This window comes from Chelonia mydas, chromosome 16 (genome assembly GCF_015237465.2).
Source record: "Chelonia mydas isolate rCheMyd1 chromosome 16, rCheMyd1.pri.v2, whole genome shotgun sequence".
In the NCBI taxonomy this organism is placed as follows: Eukaryota; Metazoa; Chordata; order Testudines; family Cheloniidae; genus Chelonia; species Chelonia mydas.
Window position 1 is genome coordinate 9,605,260 of NC_057857.1, and position 26,368 is coordinate 9,631,627.

Sequence of the window (26,368 nt, forward strand, 5' to 3'; positions counted from 1 at the left end):
TTTTACATTTTTAAACACACTTGAAGGAAATTTCAAAATGAAAAGCGCTTTTGAATAAAAAAAAATTAGAAACATTTCAAAAATGCTGAAATGAAATGTTTCGATTTCTCCCCACCCCCACCCCTCCCCACAAATTTGGAGTTTTACTTGGCACCCCCTTAACACAATTTGGAAAATTCACAAAATGTTCTGATCGACCGAAGTCTGCATTGTTCTCTGGAAAAAATAACCACAAAAAACCACCACCACGAACTATGCCCAGCTCTAGTTATAACCTGCCATGGATTTGCCTCAGATGACCCCTCAAGACCCAGGCTTTACTCAACTCCCCTTTGTTCTTTCTCCCAACCAACAGCACAAATACTTAGCTTTTACACAACCTCTTCAGTCCACAGCGCTCAAAGCACTTTACAAAAGAAGGTTAAGAGCATTACCTCTGTTTTATAGATGGGGAAACCGAGGCACAGGAAGTTAAATGATTTGCCCAAGGTCACACAGCAGGACAGTAACAGAGCTGGTCATAGCATATAGGTCTCCTATCTCCTAGCACATTGCCCTGTTCATTAGGCCACACGCCCGATGCACAAGAGCCTTCTCTCCTGCAAATACACTACTTAGAACAGCCTCCCTGTAACCTGTCTGTCTAGCCAGCTCCCCACCCACAAACCTCAGCCAAGGGGTCCTTCCCCTATCCCGCCCCCTTCTGTGCCCACACCTCTATTTTCCTCTCTCTCCTGCTTATTAACTCTAAATGTGTGACACTTGATAGAAGTGTTTCGGAAGAGAGTTTGTAGGAAAGGGGTATTGTTCAAAATAAAGTTAGGTTATACTATAAAGGAAAAGACTTTTTTTTTTTTAAGTCAAATGTTCTCAGAGACATATGACCTTCCCCATAGCTGATAGAAACACTTAGCGAAAAATCAGATACATTGGCAACCATTTAAACGCACTTAGTGTGGGGAAGCAAAGCCAGGGAGGTTTATTTGCCATTTGTTTTTTCTTGAGTGGGATGGTGGTGGTTTGTTGCTGAATTTTTTACAGCCAGGGGCTCAGAGGTTCTCAGGGAAAAAGGCAGTCCTTCTGCCACTAGCAGTTCCTGCAGAGAGAGAACTCCAGCTGCAGGACTCTGATGAGGTTAAGCATTAATTAAATCAAACTGCGAGAAAATAATTACACACACACATCCGTCAGGCCAAGTTGACACTACCCAGTAACAAAGTTGGATGCAAACTCCATCAGCGGAATTGTCATGCGGCTGTTAAAAGGAAATAAATGCATCCCAAACGGACAATTTCATTTAGGGGAAGAAAAAAAAAAATTGGATTGCAAAGGATTAATGAGGCGAAGGGTTTGTGTTGGCAAATGCATGCAAAATGCAAACATAGTGAGTGGTGATATCATCATTTAACCTTAATGTTCAATAGTGTTCCAATCGCTAACGCACCAGAGGAGCAATTAAACGCAAGCCATAAAAACAAAAAACTTCCAAAATGGGAGAGGAGCTGAGAAATGAATAGAAAAAGACATGCCCGGTTGCAGCAGCATCACAGAGCTCCTGGCCAAGGTTTCCACAAACAACTAGGTGCATGAAGTTTTCGGGAGTTCAATTTGAGGTGCCATAAAGGGGTTTGATTTTCCATGGGTGAGTGCTCAGCTCTTTACTGAAAATCAGGCCTCTTAAAGGCGTCTCAAGCTGAGCTCAAGATCACTCATCACTTTTGAAAATCACGAGGGGGGGGCCGGGGAGAGGGGGTTTACATTCTGAATAACTAAGGCAGCATGCTACTGAACCTACTAGCATCCCTATTGAACCCGAGAGCATGTGCCGTTATGAGAGGGAGGGCTTAGGGTGACTATGCAGCATGGAGATGACCTGGAGGAAATGAAGTCACAGAAGAAGGTGAGAGCACAGGTGATAAGGTCTGCATTTGCTCCTCCCTAGAGGAGAAAAGAAAGCATCCAAGAGAGTTACCCATTGGAGTCAGACAAGAAGGCACTAGGAGACATTCTATACAAAGCCCTTCCCATGAAAGGAGAGTCTCAGAAGAACACTCTGCTTCCCACCCAAAGATCGCAAAGCACCTCCTTAATACCCACGAATTAAGCCCCAAAGCACCCTTCTGAGAGAAGCATCATTCTGCCTTTATGGATGGGACAACCAAGTGAGTTGTCCAAGGTCACAGAGCATCAGTGACCATCATAATAGAACTCAGTAGCCCCTACTCCCAGCCCCTAATCTCATCTCTGACCACATTTTCCATGCACCTCTCTCCTCTTTTAGCTGTTATGGCCTTGTTCTGCGGACCCCATTTCCGAGTGGATTTTATCCTTCCTGCCGAGGAGAGATCTCCCTATGGAATGGCTCAGCTTGGTCCCCAAGAATCCTCCACCCTAACGAATGAGACACAGGGAGACAGATGCGGAGGGCACACACAGAGAACAAATCCCACCTACCCACAGTGAACTGAGCCAGCCCCTCAAGGAGTGGAGAGCAGGGGAGAGTCTGAAGACCGACATGGTTTTCTGAACAACCCGTGCTGACACGCACAGAGGCACAAGTACCAGGCATATTCCTGGGTACTGCTGGCCTAGAAAGGTCCCCTTTTTAACAGCAGAGAGGTTTATGCCTCTAGCCTGCTGCAACCATCTCAGTGTCACCAGGAGAAATTAAACTCAAGCTCAGGAAGACATCCAGAGGACCGGTTCACCTTTCCTCCCCACCTTTCCCCCCATCACCTGGCACCACCTGAGACCAGACTCCCCTCCAAGATATGGGCTTGTGAGGACCTGTTTTGCACTGCTGGGCCAGGCACTGCCTGCTGCTGAAATAAGAAACCCAACATATTTCAGATGTGCACCCAAACGCCCTGAAGGAGACAGACACTTTCAGGAAAGCAAAATACTATGAAAAGCACATCAGGGAAGATTTATCGACAAAGCAGCTGTGAGCTCCGGTTCCAAATCAGCCTGCTTTTCACAGGCTAGCTTAAGCCAGAGGCAGCAGGACTAATGAGAGAAAAGCCCTACACCAGACTCCTCTAGAGAAGATTGAGTTTGGGGGTAAGGGGCGCTCTGACACTGATGGAGCCATCAATTACTGGAGACACAAAACCAAGGTTCTGACCACACGTGGTCATGGCAATTTTTACAGGAGTAGGGCTTTGATTCCGCATGGCTCAGGTCTCTCTCCGTAGAGGATTGTGAAGGTTTCCTGGTGGGAGTGTGAGGAGATGTTACTACGGGAGGTAGCATGAGTGGGTCCTGAACTGGAAAAGCAAAGAGGAAGGGTTCAGTTTGAAAACCCCTGCCAAGGCCAAGATCACAAGCACGTCCCACTCTCCAGTGTCCATCATGCCCCAGCACGAGCATTCAGAAGGCACATGTCTGGGAAAGAGGGGTGGATGAGGAAACCGAACAGTCCAGCGGAGGATTATTTGTTCCCTTTGAGGGGAGCGCGAATGGAAGAGTCTGGGAGATCTCAAGCTAATGCCTGCTGGGCATTTCTCCCACGTTGCTCTAGAAGGCCCAACAGCCGTCAAGTCGCAAGAACGGCCAACTACCAGACCATCTGCGTGGGAGGTTACTAGTTAGGGAGGGCTGCCGGGGTTTTCACTAGGAGTAACGTGGGGAGATTAAGAAAAGGAAGCATTCGGCTGAATACAAGGAACATTTTCCTAAAGGCAAACAGTGTTAGGCTGCTGACATCTCTTCACGAGTCCCAGGTGGTCAGATGGTCACAGGGCAGTGGAGAGCCATTAGAAAGTGGGTGACAGTTTATCCAGGAGATCTGGATTCAGGGACCTCGCTCCTGGGCTAATGGGTGCTGGGAAAGTTTCTCCATCCCAGGATTCTGAGCAGCACTTTAGGTTGATTGAGGAACACCTCTGGCCACCCAAAGACCAGCACTGGTGGAGAGCATTGCTAGCTTTGCTCAGCTGCTGGGGTGACTAGAAAATGTCTTACAATCAAGGGCTTTAAAGGAGAGAAAAGGTAATGTTTGGTGGAGGGGAGGAATCTCACAGGGCAGCCTGTCTGACCCCAAAGTCACCCACCTTCACCTTTCTCTGAAATACAGAGATGCATATTTGAGTAACCACAACAGACTAAACCAAATAATTTAAACCAGTTAAAGAGTCAGAATATTTTCTTCACACTAAGTGAATAATTTGTGGCCAGAGCTATAATAATAATAACAATAATAATAATAATAAAAAAAGCCCTCTCCAGTCATCTACCACAGGAAAATGTACCCAGAATAAAAGATCACATTTCAGGCTCATAAATAAATGAAAAACAAAACCCACAGTAAACAGAGAGGAAAGCGTTTTTCCCCAGGCTTTCCAACATTGCTGCAGAAACAGCCATGCAGCCGACCCGCACTGCTCTAGGCACCCACATGAAAAGCATACCATAGCCGCTTAAATCGAGGGAAGGTTCTCTGCGTCAAAGTCATAAAATGACCCCCCCCTCCCTGCCATCCACCAGCATGGTTCGAACCCTGGAACCTCAGAACCAAGCCACACATTTCAACTATGTGAGTTAAAAGAGGAACTCCTTTAGCTGGCAGCAGGGGCAGGCTATTATCCTCTGTGCAAACTAGCCACTGGAGGGGGACATAAATACTTTGAGAGTGTTACACTAAGCAGCACAAGCTGAGTTAGGCAGTATGGGAGCTGGAGAGCCACAGGGATTTTTCCATGTCCAGCAGGCTAAGTAAAGAACCCCCTTTACATTCATTACAGCCCAGCCGGTCTCTTCTCCTCTATAGGGGAATTACAGAGCGGCGGGCACGGTGTGGCGGGAGTGCTGTACTGTGCAGGGTTGATGTATGGCTGGGCAGGAAGCAGAGACACTAGAAAGGTGTGGGAGGGAGGGCTAGAGGAGGAAGTTCGGAGCACTGAGGTCTTAATGGCCAGTAGGAATGACAGGCCCAGGATCTCTTCGCTGCGGAGTCACCTTCTCCAGAAAGGCTGAAGGCCCCCATGGCGAGGCAAGTGGGTTAATGAAGCGCAAGGACACCATGTGTTCTCTGCATGGTGCCAGAATGCCAGCTGCAAATGAGACCATGCTGCCCATTGCACCCTGCAGAGCCTGAAGGGGAAGCCAGACAGCAAACAACATCCTTGACAGTTTCAGAATCACAGCAGGTCTGGCCCGCCGGGACCGGTGCAGAGCACGTGTTTCAGCATGGCCTGTACAAGCCAACCTGGAACTCTGGGTAATTACTTGGGGGGCAGCCTGCTCTGAAGAGCGTATTGCTCCAATACCCAAAGTAGCTAGATTACAGCTAGCTCAGGGACGTCTGCGCAAGCTGCAATCACACGCGGTAACTGCAGTACCGGTAGGAGCCAGGAATCCTTTGAAGCACCATGGGAATTGGAGCGGGGTTCTGGGATCTGGAGACATGAGGTTAAGAACAGAGCGGGCTGAGAACTTCGGACAACTTGTTGGGGGGGTTTTTTGGTGGGAAAATGCTGATCCATCTAAACCAAATTTTTTCTGCAGGCCAGGGTCCATTTTGAAGGATTTCTTACATGAAAAAACCTGAAGTTTCAAAACTGTCCTAATGTTTGTTTTTATATTTTCTAAATGAAAACTGACAGTTTTCTGGTTCAAAATGATGTTTGGTTTGGAAATTGTAGCAAATTATATATATTTAAAAACAAAAACATTTAAATGGTTGAATTTGAAACAAAGTGTTTCAAACTTATTGAAACAAAACATTTCAACGGACCAGAGCCAAAGTTTTATTCGGATTTTTGGTTTGCAAAAATTTGAGATTTTGACATTTCATTCCAAGTTAGTAAACAGCCAGATGTTAATGCACGAAGGGCCATATGACTTCTCTGGGCATTAATGTTCTGCCACTGGGTTATTAGCAGCTGGGCACCAACTGTATGTGTGGTAATGCACAAGGTCCACACTGCAGAGTAACCAGGAACCTACATCAGTGCTACACAATACCCACAATGAAGAGCAACATCGCCCCCTGCTGCTGAGTATAACCCTACCCCCTACTGACAAGTTCTAAGAGCAGGATCACAACCAGTCAAAATCTAGAACATTTTGTGCAGGGGTGTGGGGGGCATGACAAACAAACAGTGCCACAAACCAAACCATACTGTCAGGCCATGTTGTATTATGCTTTGAAATCCATATAAACATGCTACATTGTACGTGATAATTCTCACACCATTATTCTAAAATAAAACAATCAAAAACTTTCCCCCAGTCTGTCTGAAGCCATCTCCCCAGCTAATCTAGTCCAGTGGAGCTATGTGGCATGTCCCTATTTTTCCCCCTTTATTTCTCTAGGTCAAAGATTGGCAATTGTGCAACACAGAGGAAATCCGAGGATGTGAATTTTGGGTGATCAGAAATCCATTTTGCCCCCAAACAGCAAAAATATTTGCACAAAATCTGAATTTCATTTACCTACAACTCCCGTTCCTCCACCCAGCTGGGTCCATGGGGATCATAACTTTAAGGACTAACATTATAGGCCTAATCCTGAGAGGGGCTAGGTGCCCTCAGCTTCTGCCAACTTCAAGAGTTGAAAGTGCTCATTGAGTTGGAAGGGACATTCAGCATCAATCAGGATCAGGCCCAGAATGAAACAGATTTGGGACATGGGCCAACCCCATTCACAAGCACCACCACCCAACTGCCTGTTACAATCGGAGGCACATCCTCTCAGGGCGCTGCATCTCCTCCACCAAGCTATGGAGGGACTTTGTGACACCTCTAAGTTTACGTGGCCAAGTGAGCAGAGAGCCCCAGCGGAGCCCTGTGCAGCAAGTCCCAGCTTGCCACAGGCTCGTGCTTTGGCCTCTGGGAAGCAACGGCCTCCGTACTCATGACCGGTTCAATGGTACAGGAGAAGGAAGTGTGACATCACCCCAAAGGGGGGTTTCCTACCTCGGGGTCTGCTCCTGCGTTTCCGCCTCCCCATCGACGTGCTGCGCAGGGCCGGCTGGAGCTGGCCGATCTCAATGGGCGTGTTGGTGCGGAAACTCTCCTTGAACTTCTGCATCAGGGACTCCACCGTCTCCTGCGTCGCCTCAGCGGCTACAGTGTGGGCAAGGGGGTGAAGGTTAAAAGACGTGTGGACATCGAGCGCTGAGGCGCTTCCTCAACCTTGCTGGCCACTGGGGCACCCGCCCACCCAGAGCCGTGCAGGGCCGAGGCAGTGGGCAGCACTGGTCATTTGGAAACAAAGGCTCAGGTCTGTCAAGTCATCTCACGCCAGACAGGCAAGCAGGGCTTCCCAATGCAGACAAGGGGCATGAGACTGAAACCCTTTCAGTCATTTCAGGCCATTCATTGCACTTCTCAGGCACACACCTGCATGGGGAGCGTCCTGCAGCCACATTCCCCAGCAGGGCTGCAAGACACTTTCAATGTGCCTGACTCCAGAGGGTGTGCCTGCTGCAAAGGAATAGCTCGTGCCCCTGTCGGGGCCCAACCAATTCTGCAGGAGGGATGTCATCATGGCTCCACCTTCTACCCACCTATTTTGGGAGCGCCATTAAGTTCCTGGAGGATAGGTCCATCAATGGCTATTAGCCAGGATGGGCAGGGATGGTGTCCCTGACCTCTGCCAGGGGATCAGCAACAGGGGATGGATCGCTTGATGCTTACATGTTCTGTTCATTCCCTCTTAAGCACCTGGCATTGACCACGGTCAGAAGACAGGATACTGGGATAAAGGGACCTTTGGTCTGACCCAGTGTGGCCGTTCTTAAGTTTAGTACCAACCTTGTGGAGTCCTGGCATTCCCCTGAGCACAAGGACCAGATTGTACCTATCCCATGACCAGAGAAGCAAGGGGCAGGGAAAGTGTCTTTGTGCTACCCTCCCCACTTGCCCTCACCTAGTGCTGAGCACAATCCTGCCTTATGTTTGTAGGTGTCCTTACACTCTCCTATACCATGAACTCTTCGAACACTGCCCATTGATAGTACAGCCATAGGAAACCCTGAGTGAGACTGCACTTTCCCGGGCTCAGCCTAGGGAATATCCAGCTGAACTGAAGATGTGCAAGCTTTTCCAAGAGAACCAGGGCCTAGTTACACATAAAGCCGAGGCTGATTTATGGGTTTGCAAAGCGATGAGAGGTTCACAGCTTCAAGCCAGGTGGAACACAGGGATTTTGCCCAAGTTTCACATTGAGGTTCTAGGTTCATTTGAACTGAGGCTCACGAGGTACCAGCACATTCAGATCCCAGCTAGGCATGCTTGTGCAGCAAATCCAAACCCAAAGCTATGTTCTGTACATTTTCTACTGGCTCACCAGGAGTAACAATGGCTTCCCAAGCCTAACAGCTGCAGCTACCAGCACCTAACCCCAGCGGAAACTCCCCTCCTTCCGAATTCCATCGGGGAGCAACAGCGGCTGATCGTGGAAAATGGGGCCCTGCCATGGCACACGCCGGGGGAACATTTCTCCATATTTAAAGGACCTTTGCCTTTAAACCCACACCTAAGAAGCTGCAATGAAAAGAAATTAGAATTGCTCCATCTAATGCACCAGCAAGCCAGGCCTGCAGAGAAGCGGGCAAGTACGGGAAATAATGCAACCACTAGCACACAAGCATGCTGAATTCCAGTACCAAGCCAGCCTTATGCAGGCCTCTTCAAAGGCTACAGTCACCCAGGTTTGGGCAAGTTGTTTGTTTCCTGATATTTCCTCAAATATAATACTGGCCTCTGCTCCTGCATCCATTTTGAATTTCACATCATCGTCTTGTTATCAGTTCCACAAGCCATCCAAACCCCGGGGTTCTGGCCTGCTTTGGAGTTGGCACAGGACACCAGCCCTAGGAATAAACTGTCCATAGACCACTCCCATGCAGGACATTTTCCTTGCCCTCTTGTAGACTCTTGGGGGGCTCCTTTGCATTAAATGCTTCACCACCACCCTTGCCATCTGCTGGGCAACTCACTGGGCCATGCACACATCCACAGGGTTGGCTCACCTCACCCAAGCCCCGATTGGCTCACTTTTTAGGCTTTGTTTCGGCCATTCCTAGCGTTGCGTTCTTCCATTCGCTAAGACGCACAATACAGTCTCTATCGTAGTGCCCCTTCTCATGGCCTGGATTTGGACGCTCACTGCCTCTCCTGCGTGGCAAACGGCTGGGCTAATGCCAGGCAGAGGCCCTTCTCCTAGAACAGCTCTGCCAATCAAATGTCATATCCTGACCCGCAGCACCCCGACTCCCTCTTTCACGACTCCCCCCCCCCGCAGCTCTGCCGATCCCCGCCTTTCCGCATCCACGGCCAGCACTGTGTCCATGCTCCTCTCCTAAGCAGAGGCTCCCAGTCGTGCTGCGTTCTGCTGAAGGATGCAGTGGTTTGCCACTGTGGACAAATGTCAGCTGGGGAAGTGGACTGGCAAAACTCATTCGAGCTAGTGCTTTCGAGTTTATACTGCCCGGCCAGGATTAAAAGGCTAATGCATTAACCCGCTGCTCTTTCCTGGCGCGGAGATGCATCCGATATGTATTTTAATTGGAAATACTCTGGCACCTGGGGAGCTTGGGCTCTGTAACAGCCATGGGCCGTGGACTCCAATTCGCTTGCCAGCATGAGGCAAAGTCCATTTTAACAGGGAACAGGAGGGCCCGTGACAGATCCGTTGAGCCATGCGTGTCTGCACAGGCAACCACAATGTGTTCAAGGAGCAGAGGGCAATTCCCCAGGAAGCAAGAGCTTGTGAGTGGAGGATGTGGGCAGGAGGGAGTGGAGGAAGAGGGAAAGAGGACAGGAAAAAGGGAGGGTCTGGAAGTGTTTGGGAAGGAGATATAGCATCTGGGCACTTTCATTCCAGTCCAGTGTGGCGACAGGTCCCTCTCTCCCGGGCTCGGATGTAATCAGGGGCTGCTCTGCCCTTCCTTTGCTGGCAGTATAATTTCACACTCAGTGGGGTGACAGCGCTGTTCCTAATACCATTAGCTGCTGGACATGTTGATGATTCCCTGTTCCTTTGAAGGGGTTTCACCAGAGCCAGAGATAATGCACCTGAATCTTCCAAATACCAACTTCTAAAGAGCTCCCATTCCGGAGCAGGCTTATCAGTGCAGACAGCCACGGCTCCGGGATGGGATGAGACCCGGCAGGCAGGAGCTGCTGTCTCCAAGGGAGGTGGGATTGCCCATCAGCAAGCAGCCCCAGCATTAGAGCTCTGAGACATCAGTCTGGATAGAAAGGATGTGTCTGTTACAGGCCAGTGCTGGGCTGTTAATACAAACAAGCGGCCACACCAGCACACAAGTCCTTCCCTTGCGTTGACTCCCAAGAACCCTGATGAGGAGCCCCGAGACAGGCCTGTAGTAACAGACAATGCAGACACGGTGACCCTCCCTCCCCACCGATGTTATCCTATCACAGGGAAACCTGCCTTCATGCCCTCCCTCCCCCAAAGGCAGCGCTCCATCTATGTGAGCCTTCCACCAAGGTTTCCAGCACAAGTCTGTTTAAGCTGTGCTGAAAGGCTCTCTCCTTTGCAAGACCCCCCCATTTGCTCCAGCCGCTGAGGTACCGCAGTTGAAGATGCCCGACATCAGCAAACCCTCGAAGCATCTCCCCTGCATTCCAGGGGGTGCCCCACCAGCTGCATGCTCAGTGCTGTCCATCTGAGCAGAGATCTGTATGGACATGGGCTAGCTGCACCATAACTGGACAGCCTCACATCCCTCTCCAGGGCCCTGGAGGCCTTTTCCAACTCCTGTCTGGAAGCTGCAGGACTCTCTTGCAAGCAGCAGCAGACGAGCTGTGAAGGGTTACCCACACACACTCTCACTCAAAGGCAGCGTCCCACTAGCCTGGGAGGAAAGCTCTCAAGTCCTGGATGCACAACAGGCATTGCACCACGGTGCTGCATCAAATACAATTTAAAAGGAGACGGCATCAAGGAGCAATGATGCAATAGGTCAGAGTGGAGATGGCTTCGGGCTCCCCTTTCAAGGGACCCCTAAGAGGCACTGCTCTGCTGAGGTGTTTGTGAGAGTACGAGGGAAGGGAGAAGGGACTGTGCTCATTTCCAGGGGCATGGGCCAGGGAGAGGCACTGCAGGTGGGTAATACCCGGTGGGAATACACAAGCCACAGCAAAGTGAAGGGGCAGGATATTATCCTGCTTTCCCAAGTGACTCAGTTCCTTGCTCTGAGTTCTCACCTCCTCTTGCAGCTGCCTGGGGACAGAGACTGTTGCAGAAGGCCTCCCTGTGAACAGAGGGCAATTTCTTCGAACCTTGGGGCTGTGTAATATGTAACATGTGCGAGTAGTACAGTGATCTTAGGAACTGCGTGGAGAAAGCATATTTCCTGGAAGGAGGCCGGGCAAGAGATTAGAGGGGGTTTAGATTAGACATGAGAGGGAATCTTCAACTAGCTAAGTATTGTAGAGGTCATGGCCCTTCCATGTCCTTTGTTCAGCTGACAGGCATGATCAGTGAGGCCGTGATTGTGCCCTATCTAGGCACTGTACAGGCGCATCAGTCCAGAAGCATCTGTTTGAACGTCTGTCATTGGAGCGGCTGCCGAGCTCAGGGAGGTGTTATCCTCACAGAAGGAAAATCCCAGCTGTCGGCTATTTGCAAAGTGACCCTCCCCCCGCCCCCGCCCCATTCACTCATTTGTCTGGGTCTGGGAGGTTGGAGGGGGAAGAGTCCCAGTGCTCAGAGATCCTCTCCACTCTGGTATCTTGCACATTTCAAGTAGCAGGCAGGCAGCCAGGCTCTCCCCCCCACACACACACCCCGAGGCACTGCAAGGCAAAGCAATTGCTTGTGTGGGCTCAACAGATGGAGTTTGATCTAAGTAGTGTGGCAGACCAAAAAACAACAACAACAACCACCCTCTAATTGAGAAGTGAGGGATTGTTGCACTTAATCTGAATAAATCAACCAGGCTCCTTCGCTCGCTGCCAGCAGAGATGAAGGGAGGGCAGATGAGGCTAGCGAGACCAAGTGGCACGGCAGAGTGGACCAGTGCCAGGATACATGCCCCAGCCCTTTTCCGGGGACACCCACACAGGAGTTTGGGCTCACCCACAACCCCCCTCACAAACTTCACACAGGCTTGTATGTGTGATGGCCACTATCCTGGCTATCACACCTGGGACTGAACTGGGGACCCCCAGAGCGAAAAGCATGAGTCTCCACAGCGTGAGCTAAAGACTCCAGCGAGCTCTGTAACTCTCATGTACCAGGCCCCAGGGGTACACGCCATGCTGACCAGAGGACAACTATTCAGTCAGACGCCATGCACATCGCACACACAAGCTAGGAACAGGGCTGTCAATGAGGCAACATCAGTGCAGACATAAAAAGGAGTTAGAGTTATAACAGGGGCCGTGCAAGCGTCATCTCCTCTGGACTTAAGAATAACGGCCTGCTGCAGCACCTCTGTGTTCAGTCCTTGGATCCCATGCAGCTCTGTCTGGGCATTTCAATTCTGACCTGCATGACCTCCGTTATTCTTGTCCTGCCCATCTCGACAAGACCAGCCCAGTGACGCATCACTCACTATAGTCACAGGCCTCTCCTGACAATTCTCAGTGTTGGCCACATTAGTTTTAGAATGAAAACCACTGCTCACTAAGTCTGCCAGTTCAAGCCCCCCACACCCTCCTCCTGAATTCTTCCATCAGCTCCATTCCATTTCTGGTTTCTGAGGTGAATGGGACCGTCCTAGAGACATTATGTAGCATGTACCCCCCCCATGCTCGCTACCCCTGATGGTTCACAGGCCTAGCCAAGATGTCGAGCTTGTATCCATCTGTAACTCCTGGCAATTTAGAGACAACCACAGGCATCAATGGGAATTACAGACATTTATGACAATCTAGTCCACCTCACTAAAGAACCTCTATGCTGTAAACCCAACTCCCAGACAGGTCAAGTCAAGGCCCTACTGTTGAGTCCAGCCTTTCTACACCATCATCTCATCTCCTTTGTTGGCTGCTTCCAGTCTTTAGGGCTGACCTTCCTAAAGGAGGTTAGCAGTTCCTTCTACATACCCATCTCCTCTTCATTCTCCCTCAAGGCTATATTGCAAATGATTTACCCTCCTTTGGGTTACCCCACTCCCACACGGGCCTCACGGGGAACAGTCCACCGCCATATCCTTTTCTCCAGCGAATGCATTCTACGTTTCCCTCCGCTGGCAGAAGGCTCAGCGAGAAGAAAGGTTATTTGGTGAGGGGAAAAACAAAAAACAAAAGAAAAATGCTGAAAAAAACACCCCTGACAGAATGCAACAGCTGGGCCTTGGGCAAAAATGCCATGTGACTGAGACAAGAAAGGGGCCAAATTCATCCCCAGTGGAAACTCCAGAGCAGCCAGTAGAGTTCCACCAGGATTTCATTTGACTCAACGTGTTTAACAAATTACAACCCATGCACAGGATTAATTTACAACCTTGCAGCCAGCAGAGCATGATAGTTGCACTCCGGGGGGGATAGGGGGAGAGCCCACTCCCCACGTTACCGGAGCCAAAGGAAAATATGGTTTGCACCATTCCTGGCTATGCCGCAGTCACCTCCGCATACGGCTGAGTCCATTAATTTGATGGCAGGGACATCGCACACCTGTCACTTATTAATGAAAACATAAATAATCCTTCCAGACTAATGGGAATTCTTTCCGCTAAATCCAGCCCTTCTGCAGATCCTGAGGGTAAAGCAAAGAGAAGGGTGCTTTCAAACACACCCCCAGGCTCACACTGAGATGATGCACGCGCACACACCCCTGCCTCTCCAATACACAGATCCAGGGACATGGTCAAAGGCCCAGAACAAGGTTCAAACACCTTCAAAATCCCTTGGACGTGCAGCTGCCATTGGCTGGCTGGCAGGACAGTGGCCGTGAGACAGGATTTGTAAGGAGCAATATTCCAGGCACCTTTGCACTCTCTTTGCCTGGATTCTGCTATTGAACCCTCAACAGTGCCGCGATGCCTTATGGTCTTTTGAGGACACAGGGACGTCTCACGCAGTGCACTGTGGGGGACTGTCCTCAGTCATCCATTGAGGGTGCACAGTGGGGGGGCTCTTTCACTGGCTGGTACGTGCCCTCCCACCCCCATGGCTGAGCATGGCCCAGCGGTATCTTCAGCTGGCACCCCATCGACAGCTACTCAAGAGCCTGGGGTGGTTTGCCCCCTTTCCATGACTCAGCTCTCTGGCCAGGTCACTTATAGTCCCGACCTTGCCAGGGTAAGAGTCAATAAAGGGAGAGCCTAATGACCTTCTCCCCAGACGTCAGCCCCACTTTATCCCCGATAGTCCTTGTCCCCTTGCATCAGGGGGTTTTTACATCCCCTCCCTTGGGGTTATTAGGGAAACCCAGGCCCTCTCTCTACTCTGGGTTCCAGCCCACAGACTCTATATTAAGCATCCATGGTCTGTTACTGCCATTTCCCTGGGCCACTTCCTACCTTCATCTGCCTCTAGGTCCCCCTTTCACAGAGCGACGCCTTCCAGAGCTTTCTGCCTCGAGATTCTGGCTCCTTCTGCCACTCCCTCCCAGTCTGTGGCTGATGCAGGGTCCCCTCTGGCTCCCTGCAGGCTAGGGCTCCTGCCACTATCTCCCAAAGTGCCTTTCCCGGGTACCTCTCCTGCTCTGCTGTTCCCTGGGAGCATGTCTCCTTAGGAGCCTCCTCTCTCTGCGAGCACCTTCCCCGAACTGGGTTCTGGTGCAGGTGTTCATTAGCCAATTGGCTGCCACCCAGCCAGGTAGGCAGTTGATTATTTCCAGGTGAGCTGAGATGGGCTCATCCTCCTTAAAGAAGCTCATCAACATATAGGCTGGGCTCCGACTCCCCTGTCCCATGACATCCCCCCCACCCTGAACTCCCAAGCAGAGTTAAGTGCATCTCAGGCACTCTGTAAAGTCATTGCATTGGGTCCCCTGGATGCAATGCCCCTGAGTCAATATGAAACTGCCCCAGGACTGCCCCTGAGCTGTTGAGCCACAGACACATGGGTGGGGGAGGAGGGGGCAGGGATTCAGAAAGTATGTCGGGGGGAAGGGTAATGTCTGGAGAGGGAGATCAGAGACATTTTGGACGGAAGATTCCTGTTGAACAGGAGTGAGGGAATCCGTGATGTGCCCGAGACAAAAGGGGAGGAAATCCCAGTTACCTTAGGGTTGGCAGCGTTCAAACAGCAGAGCTCTTTGTTTCTAACAACTAAGGCCTGTACAATACACAAAGCAGCGGCCCAGGGGGCAGATCCAGCCTCTGGAGACGCTATTTGGCAGCCTGTCAGAGCCAGGCCAATCCTGGGCCATGGACAGGCCGGCACTCTCCTGCATTCTTACAGTGCGCAACTGCTGCATGGCACCAACCACTCGGGGTCTGGCATGAAAGGCAGCAGCCTGAGTTTCAACAAATGAATGAATGGAAGCCACTGGGTAGACACTAAGGACATCCACTGACTTCCTCCAGCCTTGCTTGAAAGGTAATTTTAACTAACAAAACTGGGAAATAGGAGTCAGGACTCCTGGGTTCTATGCCTCACTTTTCCACTGATCTGCTACGTCAGCTGGACAAGACGATTTCTCTGTGCCTCAATTTTCAGTGTGTAAAACAGAGCTGTGAATCTTAATAGCTCAAGAGTTGCCAACTCTCGTGGTTTTCTCATGCATTTTGTGATATTTGATGTTTTTCTTAAGGCTGCAGGTCCTGGCATAGTGAGAATCTGTTTTGTTTTTAAAGTAAGATTTTAGCTTCATGGTTGCAGAAAATAGCTTTAAAATGACCCAAGTGAAGTTCCTAGGCTCAGAAACTAGAAGGTAAAGGAAAAGACCCAAAATATGTTTTGGGTTTTTTTTTAAACAAAGCTCATGATTTGCAGGCTAAACCTGTGATTTCTGAGTGCTTGGACTTAGCAGTGCTGCTTGTAACACTCCAAAAGCCTTGGAGAGAAGGTGCTGTAGCATGGCACAGTACCATTAGTAAAGCTGGTCAAAAAATGTCAACTAAGCAGTTTTCGGAAAGTGCTTTGACATAATCAAAATGTTTCCTGGGAATATGCTGAATTCAACTACATTTTTGATAAAAAAAAAAGTTTGGAAACTTTTGAAATCAAAATGGAGTATTTTGTTTTCACTTACTTGTTTCTTTCTGACTCATATTTATATTTATTTATGCTATTTAATAATTAATGTAATTCACTTGCATGCATTACGTTTACAATCACATATGTGCAAGTATATTTAATATCTCTCTCTATATATACACACTGTGTTTAAGGTATATTATATTGTGACATTATTAAAATGTTTCATATTGCTGTCAAGCCAAGAGGGGTTGAGGAGGGGGGAGAAGCGGCTCGGATACACTTAATGAAGCCACACCAGGTGCATAAGTATAGTTGGTTTTATTGCTAAAATACAATAAGCTTTTCAGCCTTTACGCGTTACTAAATACGTGCTATTCAGCAACCAACCAAGCAAGCAAGCAAGCAAGCATCAATGCTTACGCCCCTTCCTGCTACGGACAGTCCCGGACCCTCCAGCCCTATCCTTGAGGGCTCGTAGCAGGCGCTGCTGCAGCATGAGGAATTTCTGGACACCCACAAGCCCAGGGTCCGCAGGTGAGACTGTTTGTCTAAAGCAATTTGCATAGCCGTTTTTTATTATTATTTTTTAAGGGGGGGGGAGGTGTATATCCACAAGCAGGCTCTGGCAGGAAACACGACTGTTTTCTGTTTTCACACTTAACCTTTTTAGGCCCTCCTTATTTCTTGTCTTGTTTATTTAGTTGAGTGGCTGCAAGCCAGCCCGGCCGGTTAAAGCCAGTTCACTACTAGCTCCCCCCGAACCATTCTGTAACAACAGGCCAAGGTAACTTGCGGTCAGCCCCAACAACTGCAAAGGTCGTTCAGAAATTTCCAAAACAAAATATTTCAGAATTTCAATTACATGACATATTTCAAGAATTGGACTTTTTGTCCCTGTCAAACTGTCAGGAGTGGCTCACAAGAGAGAGTACCAACCTTGGGGCAGACTGTGAAGAAGCAGGGCACAAACCCCGAACGGTTGTGAGTTCTAGGCTTAGATTTCACCAACCAAGTATCAGGTGTGAGTTCCTCAAGCACTGTAACAGCCTTAACATGGAGTGACAGACAGTCTCCTTGGGCACCCCAGTCTATCTTGGCACGCAGGTAAGCTGCCTTTGTGATGGATGGTCCCTTACAGCAAAAATAGCAATAATATTCAGGTTACTCCCAATCCCAAAGGACCAGTCATCAGGGGAGAGGGATAGCTCAGTGGTTTGAGCATTGGCCTGCTAAACCCAGGGTTGTGAGTTCAATCCTTGAGGGGGCCATTTAGGGATTGGGGGCAAAAATTGGGGATTAGTCCTGCTTTGAGCAGGGGGTGGGACTAGATGACTGCCTGAGGTCCCTTCCAACCCTCATATTCTATGATTTACCCCAGGTCGATTGTACCTTAGATCCTATATCAACACTTGCAACAAAGCTCTGTGCCCTTTAGCTGGGGATCCCTTGCTTATGCTTAGCAATTTTTGCTCCTCTGAGGCCAAGTAGCGTTCTTGTCAGGGCTTTTAATCCCTTCCCCAACAGTTCAAGCTCTTGGGACAAGCCCACCTGCACATCTCCTCTCCAGGGATGTGGGGGGAGCAATCAACAAAGTCTTTTGTCCCCTGATGTTCCACAATGGTTTGCCTGATGTCTATGGGCCTTCCTTTGTTAGGCAGGAGATTACCACAGGAGATGTTAACTAGTATTTCACACTTGGTAATGCTTCTCCCTTGACTATGTGGGTTTACAGTTTCAGAGCAAATACTTAAGCAAATATACACATTTTTATAATTCTAAATATCTGTTTTAACAATTCTAACACACAGGGGTGCCAGACTGGTTTCCAGCTATGCATTTGTCAGTGTTCAGTGAGGTTCATAGTTTAAGGCCAGAAGGGACCGGCATGATCATCTAGTCTGACCTCCTGCACATTGCAGGCCACAGAACCTCACCCACCCACTCCTGTAATAGACTCCTGACCTCTGGCTGAGTTACTGAAATCTTCAAATTGTGATTTAAAGACTACAATTTACAGAGAATCCACCATTTACACTAGTTTAAACCTGCAAGTGGCCCCTGCAGAGGAAGGTGAAAAACCCTCATCTGACCCAGGGGAAAATTTCTTCCAAACCCCAAATCTGCCGACCATGTGGGCAAGATTCACCAGCCAGACACCTGGCAAAGAATTTTCTGTAGTAACTCAGAGCCCTCCCCATCTAGTGTCTTCCCGCCGGCTACTGTAGATATTTGCTGCTAGCAGCCGCCGATCAGCTACATGCTATTGTAGGCAGTTTCATCCTACCATCCCCATCCATAAACTTATCAACCTCAGTCTTGAAGCCAGTTGTTTTGGTTCTTTTACCCCATTGCTCCCCTTGGAAGGCTGTTCCAGAACTTCTCTCCTCTGATGGCTAGAAACCTTCATCTAATTTCAAGCTTAAACTTGGTCATGGCCAGGCGTAGAGGCCTTGGCATGAGCTGGCACCTGGTCTGCCAGTGTCACAGTTCTGATTTGGGACAAAAACAACACTTGAAATGTTGGAATTTCCCACAGGGTAGAAATTTCTATTTCTGACTAATTATTAGTTATTAATTAGAGGTTGTTTTCTGAAATATCAGCTATGTTTGGTATTGGTCCTGAAAGGCTGAATGTGGACTGATTTGCGCAAGCACCCTGCCAAGCAAAGAGCAAGAACTAGAGATCTTACAAACATCCACTAATTAATATGCATAACACTCGGTGCACTCAAGGAAATACATTATCCCCATTTTTTAGAAGGGGAAAATGAAGCACAGATGGGTACCGTCACACAATAAGCTAGTGGCAGAACAAACAACAGAATCCAGGAGACCCAACCCCCAGTCTCCTTTCTCCAGCCACTGGACATCTTTATGTGGCTCCTGTCTTCAGCAAGAAAGTACCAAAATCTCAGCAACGTTCTGGTAACAGTCTCTCACAATTCGTCAGTGCCATTTTCAATTGCTTTCTTGCACACATGGATGGGCAGATTCCAAAGCACGCAATGAGGTTGCTGAATGCACAATGCTGCAAAGCAATCATCAAATAAAAAATAATAATAATAAAAAAAAAAAAACAAGCCAAACTGACCGCGTATTGTAGCAACGCATGTGAGAATGATAGCCTTGAGAAGTAGGTATGGTCTCCAGTCACTTCTTAGATCAGCCAATCGGTTGAGATTATAAACAAGGCATGATCGTGGTCTGTATTCCTCTCTCTTCTCCTACACCCAGCACCCCAGCCTGTCTACCTGACTCACATAAAATAACAAAGAGAGAGAGTAAATCCATCCAGCTTGGAGAAATTCTTCAATGCAAATTGTATTTTCATTGCCCTCCAGTTCTGTTACAACAGCTCCATGGCTCCAATATCTCTTTTAAAAACCTTTTATTGCATTTGGAACTCTTCTTTTTATATTTACCCCCCCTCCCCCTCCCCACACACACACTTTGTTTGGCGTTATAATAGAAAATGAATGCATCTTATTAAAACATATCTATCTACCTTATTTTCATGGTCAATGTCTTTGTTTGTCTGGGGGGGCAGGAGGGAGAGACCCTTCGTTCAAGATGCTGTCTCCTTTGTGGGAAGCTGAACAAATATATTTTCCTCCTTCATAAATTCATAAGACAGTTGCTTCTCGAGCCCGCTCTCCACCACCCTCATTGTTCTGGGCTAGGAGCCAGCACAGCCCTTATCTAGTATCGGGCAGGAGAAAGGAAAATCTTGATACAATCGCGCTTTTTCAGTAGTTTAACAAATCTGAAAAAGTCTCAGTTGCTTTTTAATACAGCTTGGAGCGGGCGAAGACTATGCGAAAAGGGAGATGCTCAGAGAGACTGATATCCAACCCCTCCGGTCCGCTCCTGGGCCGGCAGCCTGAGCTGGAACATTTCCACACACACCCCCGAATCAGGGAAGGGAGTAACACAGAGAGGAACTCCGTGGCAGTCGGGGAGAAAGCCAACGGATCAGACGGGCTAAGCCATCGGTGACTGGGAAGGACGCTGGCCCTGTTTGTTTGTTTTAAATGGAAGCACTGTCTAGGGCAGCAGTTCTCTAAGAGGGTGTGTGGCCCACACATGGGTCTCTTCAGATGCCCTTAGCAGATTCCACTCACTGGCTCAGGGCAGCAAAATGCTTAGGTCACTCGGACTCAGCAGCAGCCGAGGCATGAAAAGGAGACAGCAGCTTGCTTCTAGCCCCGCACAGCCCCAGCTCCACTCTCCTCTCTCCGCCACTCAGCCCACGTGCTGCTGTTCCCGGCACCCAGCTCTGAGGCTGGGGGAGTAGCATTGCAAAGGGGCGTGCAGCTGGCTTTGCAGCCCCTCAGAGCAGCGCTGAGCATGGTGTGTGGGGGAAGGGAGTCTCCCCTCACCCCAGAGAGATGACAGCCATCCCAGACCCATCGTTTTTGATCTGAAACCCACAAAATAGCTGAAGACTGAAACCATAACCCAAATCCCATAATCCTTTGCGGTCCCAAAGGATTGTGGGATATATGGGTCACATAGTGATTTTTTTTCCTTTACCATTTTGGTGGACTACGGACCAAAAAATGGTTGACAACTACTGGTGTCGGTGACTGGGTCACGGGACCTATCCCTGGTTCGGGTACGGACTCGCTGGGTGACCTTGAGCTGTCATGTGTGTGGGAGCTCCCCCATGGCCACCTCTTGGCCAGGGGGCATAGCCATGGGTGGGCCACTGCCCACCCACATAGCATCCAAATCACACCCCGAGCCCGCTCCCCAGCAGGAGCGGCGGTAGGAGCAGGACAAGCCCCCGCACCCCGATCCCATTTCCCTGGCAGGAGCACAGAGGGGGAGAAGGGGGGAAAGGAGACTGCAGGCAGAAGGGGTGGGATGGGACTCTCACTTGCCCAGGGTCCCACAAAACCGTAATCTCCCTGTGTGGCGGGGAGGCGACCTTCCTGTCTTTGCCTGCCCATCCATTTTTCCTATACCAGCTATGCCATGGCTCTGGGCACTCTTCAGAGGATCTGGGTGCGTAGGGCCAGGCATTTAGCCAAGGGGTGGAGGGAGGGTTTGAAGCAGAATGTGGGCAGTGCTCACTCTGTACTGGGTACCCAAGTAATACGGGTGGCCCAGGGCTCAACTGGGCAATCAGCTGTTTGGGACTTCCCAGACCTCAGCGCTAGACGATGCTGTCGTCTCCAGCCACTGCAGTTCTCCCCCACTGCTCTACAGACACTCAGGGCACCAAGCACTTGCGGCCTGCTGGGATGATACATCAGGCCTCATCCATGCTTGAAATGATGGGAAAGCTTCAGAAATAGGAGGGGCAGAGTTGGTCTTATTTATTTAAGAGGGGAGGGTGGCCCACTGGTTAGGGCACTAACCTGGGACTCAGACGCAGGATCAGTTTTCCGCTCTGCTACAGACTTTCCCATGTGACTTTGGCCAAATCACTTGGGCTCTCTGTGCCGCAGCTCTCCTTCTGTACATGAGGGGTCATAGCACTGCCCTACCCCACAGCGGTGTTGTGAGAAGTACACAGAAGATTGAGAGATGCTCAGATACTAGGGGGAATGGATAAGTGCCTTTTAGTCAGATTTGGATGCAACTTTTGAACTCTGCATCTAAGTGCTGCAGGCGACGAATGCAAGGCAGGTAGGAGGCAGATTTCCCCCCCCCCCCCCCCACATTATGGCCAATACGTTCAGAAGCTGAAGCAGGAGCACGTAGTCCTTCGACGCTCACCGTCCGGAGCTCTGCAGCAGGCAAGGCCCAGCGAATTTTCAGGGCTGGGCTTTGGCTGCAGGCAAGTTCCTTGAGCAGGATTGTGGAAGCAGCCACGCCCAGTTCCTAGGTGCTGTGGACTGGCTGGGAATGCCCACTGAGACTGGTTTAGTGGATCCGGTGCAAGTCTCCATGTGGACACACCCAGTGGCCAATCTACACTGAAGCTGGTAGGTGTAGTTTCCAGCCTGAGCAGACATACCCGTGCAAGCTCTGATCAAGATATCATGCTAGAAATAGATGTACAGCTGCAGCAGCATGAGCAGCAGGATGGACTGGCCACTGTGAGCACAATCCTCTGGCCCCCTGAGTACAATCTCACCTGAGACCCTCGGCATGTACTTGGGCCGCCGTGGCCACCTGTGTATTTTTAATGCGCTAGCTCAGTCCAAGCTAGTGCAGGCATCTACTCAGGCTGGAAATTACACCTTCTATTTCCAGTGCAAACATACCTTTACATGGGTTTGAACTTGCCTGATAGGGGTTTAGCTTGTACCTAAATTACAGCTAAACCAACATACACCAGGTATAAATCAACATTTAACTTCAATCAGTGCAAACCCTTATATCTCATCTCTTCCCCCAGCAGTTTCAGCAGAGTGCAAAGGGACAACATCTGCTATCTCCAGCTCTAAACCAGGGCAGCTCAGCTCTGAGGGCTAGAGTCTGATTCAGGGAGCAGTTCTGGGTAGGAATAGCCCAGCTAACCCAGGCCCGGTCCAGAGGATCCAGTGCTGAATAGCAAAGCCCGGTTGCCCAGAGACCAGTTCTGAACAGCAAAACCTGGCTTCATGAGCCACGCCTGGAGGGTTTGGTTCTGGATGGCAAAGCCTGGCTCCCCAGTTCTCTTTACCTATTTTATCCCTTCCATATTTCCACCCCGCATGTGAAGCTCCATCCTCCTCCTCCCCATGGGGCCCCCAACCCCAGCTGGGGCAGGCAGTAGAAACGATCAGAAGCAATTCTCACTCCAGCTGCCAATCTTACAGCCAAGCATGTCCCAGGAGACATAGCCACAGGTGACCACAAGAGATCAATTTCCAGACTATTGCAGGGCAGGGGGGGAGTGCGGGGGAGGAGGAAGCATAGCAGCAGCTGGGGAGTGTCGAAAGAAAGTCTGAAGAGCCGCCCGTCCTTTGGCTGCCACGCGCCCTGACCCGTCTTCATCCTGTCTCCAGTCACGGCGCTCAGCTAATTGCCTCCACTCATGTGTGCAAACTAACGGTTTACTGGAAAATGCCACGGAATGTTAATTTCATTTGGAACAGGGTAATTGCAAAGCACTTCCCTTTTTCCTTTTTTTTTCTCTTTCATTGTAAGGAATGAATAAGTATTGTATTAATAGCACCATTCGCAATTACAGCCACAATCACAGCCCCACCGATCGGCAACTGCCATTATTTCCCCCCCGCGCACGCTTTCAATGCGTTCCTTCCCCCTTCCTTTCTCTCATCGTGGTAATTAAGATAATGCTGTACAATTATAAACACGTAGTGAAAGATCAAACACTTGAGAGCTGTTGTCCAGCATCCCTTGTCTCACACCTATGCACTGTGAACACCATTGAAAGCAAGCAGTCAATTAGCTTCTTTGGCCATGATGTCAGGACCTAGCCAGGACTCCCTGGGAGATGCTGCTGTATCCCCGGTCTGGGATACTCCTTGGCCCAGCCCCTCCCGTGTCCTGCAGTGAGGAAACTCCCCCCACAGAGCACTGTGATGAGGAAGCTCCCTTGCCCTCCCCGACCAGCATCCACAGGGCACTCGGTCACCCTGCCCTTCCCTCCCACCACTGGCACCCATGGGGCACTGAGGCGAGGAAGCTCACCCCTTAGCTGGCATCCTCACTAGCACTAGGAGGGCACTCTCACGAGGAAGCCCACAGCATCCGTCCCCTTGGCTGGTACGGCCATGAGGAAGCCCACACAAATCTTGTTTGAGCACCTTTTAGCATGCGCAGCCAGCGAGCAGGAGCAGAGAGCCGGGATGGCTAACGGGTCCTTCCCTCTGCAGCTGCCAGCGTTCCTCAAGTTATAAAATAATTGAAAAGTTAAATAAAAACACTCTGGAGGAAGCTTCCCGATTTGGCGCTAATGGGCACGTGGCAAAATCCCATCCTAATGTTCCATGGAGCGGGGAGAGAGAGATCAATAATCTCCAAGTGAGAACAGAGGAGCTGCCTCCGCCCCACCCCTCCTGGGTAGCCAGCAAAAGCCAGCAAAGGTTATTAATGACAGAGCGTGAAACAGAGAACAGAACTTCTTCATGAAACGCGAGCGAGGAATGAGGGCCCCTAGGCCTTGTGGAGCCAGGGAGAAAAGTCCCACCTCTGTCCCTGCAGAACGCGCTCTTGATCCTCTAGGGCATGAGGTGGCCGGCACTAGAGACTTTCAGCATCCTCGGGAGGTGAGGGAACGTGCGCTTCCCATTGACCAGTGCTGGCTGGGGAAAGGGTTGGGCCGGCCATACCAGAGCCTGCTCTGTGCCGGAGCAGAACCTCTCCAACCCAGGGAAACAGCCATCCTTCCTAGAGCTTATCCAGACCTCTGGCGGTATCTTCGAATTCAGGGTCTTTTTTAATATATCTGGGGGCCCCTAAGGTGGAGTGGACTCTCACTGTCAGCGGCCTCGCTGCACACAGCTGTTGGAAGTCATGGCAGGATGACTCCGAGGAAGGGGTTGTGAAATGGAAAGGAAGGGCCCAAAGAAGAGGCGGGGTGGGGATCTCAGGGAGGGTACCTCCAGCAGTAGCAGCCCGGAGGTCCTTCACCCCATGCTCGGGACTGACTCACAGGGGAGAAGTCCACCTACCGGATCCCCATCTCAGCACTGCCCAAGGAGAGCCAACAGGATGGCTCTGGAAAGGCATCACATTGCCAGAGCCAGACGATGGCAGAGCTTGAAAGCATGGGTCTCTGTTCTGTGGAATCCCACCATGGTGCCAATCCAGGCAGCTGTCTGCAGCCCTCGGGCAGACGCTGCCCATGGTGCCCATTCACCCCAGGAGATGCTAGGAGAGCAAACAGACTGTTCCTCCTGGTTAGGGACAAAAATGCAAACCTAAAGCAGGCCTATGCCAGTTAGAAGGTGGCACTGCAGCTGGAAACACCTGGGTTGGAGCTCAGATGCTTGTCACTCTGGAAGGATCAGCCTGTCTGCTTTGATAGCCGTAAATGATGCTTCTTTCTGCCAAAGCCCAGGGAGTGCATTTCCCTCACCGACGGGCACATGCCCTGTCTCTGCCCTGCTACGGAAGGTGGATGTGTGGGGGAGAGAAGACAGATCCTTGTCTTGAGACCTTTGGGGCTGTTACCAGGCCTTGACCAGTCATCACTGTCTCCAAACCGTGTTACGCAGGAGGTCAGACTAAATGCTCATAATGGTCCCTCTAGCTTTACAATCTATTAATAGAATCAGCAGCTTGGCCATCACCATTTGGTTCCTGCTGCTTGGCCTAAATCCGCAGAGTGAACCTGCACCTAATCGGTTTTGATGTGGTTAACAGACAGTTCATGTAGAGAGAACGCCTATCCGCCACCCTCTGTAATGCAGCCTGACCTTAGCATCCCTCCCTCTCCATCCGCCAGGATACCTCCCACATGCTCATCCTCTCTCGGGCTCCTTCACCTTTCTCCCCAGCAGAACTGCAAAACATTTGCAACACGGCCACCACCCTGTTTTCTGCTCCAGAGACCCTGGTGCGATAGCCAAGCCAGGACGAGCGGGCACAGGGGCTCCCCAGCAGTTTGTCCTTTTTGCCAACAAGTTTGCTCTTCAAACTTTCTTATTCCTTGCCCAGCTGGCAAACAAATGCCAGCACCATTCCCCCTGTGCAACTGCCCTGTGGAAGCCTGTGCACATGTTGAGGAGGGAGCTGAGAATGGATGAGCTGAAGCAAGCCGTGTGTCAAAAAGGAAGGACAGTAACTCAAAGAAATACAATGCAAAGTATTATTGTTTTTGTTGCAGTAAAACCCGGGAGCCTTCATCATGGACCCCTTACATTAGGCGCTGTACAAACACACAACAAAATTCTTCACGTAAGTTACACAGAATAAAGCACCATAAAGAGCATTGCAAAACATCTTAGTAAAAGCAATTAACAATCAGCCAGAGAGCTGCCATCTCAACCGTGTACGGGGGGCACCGTGTGGGAGGAAGGTTGAGGTACAGGAAATTGGTGGCTTGGTGACTTAAGGAGAGGTGACTTGCGTATTCAGGGCTAGGATTCTTGCTTTGGGTATGCCTGGAGATCATGTTCCTTGCAGAGTGCAAGTTGGCACGTATCTTCAATATTAAAGCATGGAAAAGTGACGCTTAATGTCAGGAGAAATCTTCCCTTGATCTGTTCAATTCCCAAAGTGGAAGAGCACTCTCCCATAGGAAGTAGTAGAAGCCAAATTGTTCTGGATGTTTAAAACCCCACTGGGGAAACACGAGTAAACATACAATAGGGAACAATCCTGTGTTGGCAGGAAGACGGAACAAGAAGTCTTTTGTATTTCTAACTTTATCAGATGCAGCGGGCAAGTGGCATTC

The 26,368-nt window shown here is 50.0% G+C and overlaps 1 protein-coding gene across 2 annotated transcripts in view; it reads right to left on the reverse strand.

Annotated features, from left to right (window-relative positions):
* Window positions 1–26,368, reverse strand: part of ASTN2 (astrotactin 2) — a 592,122-nt gene that overhangs the window by 410,422 nt on the left and 155,332 nt on the right. For both annotated transcript variants that reach the window (XM_043530271.1, XM_037879485.2), the window contains exon 4: window positions 6,919–7,068. In XM_043530271.1, coding sequence (XP_043386206.1) covers window positions 6,919–7,068 — 150 coding nt within the window. The remainder of the gene's footprint in view (window positions 1–6,918; window positions 7,069–26,368) is intronic.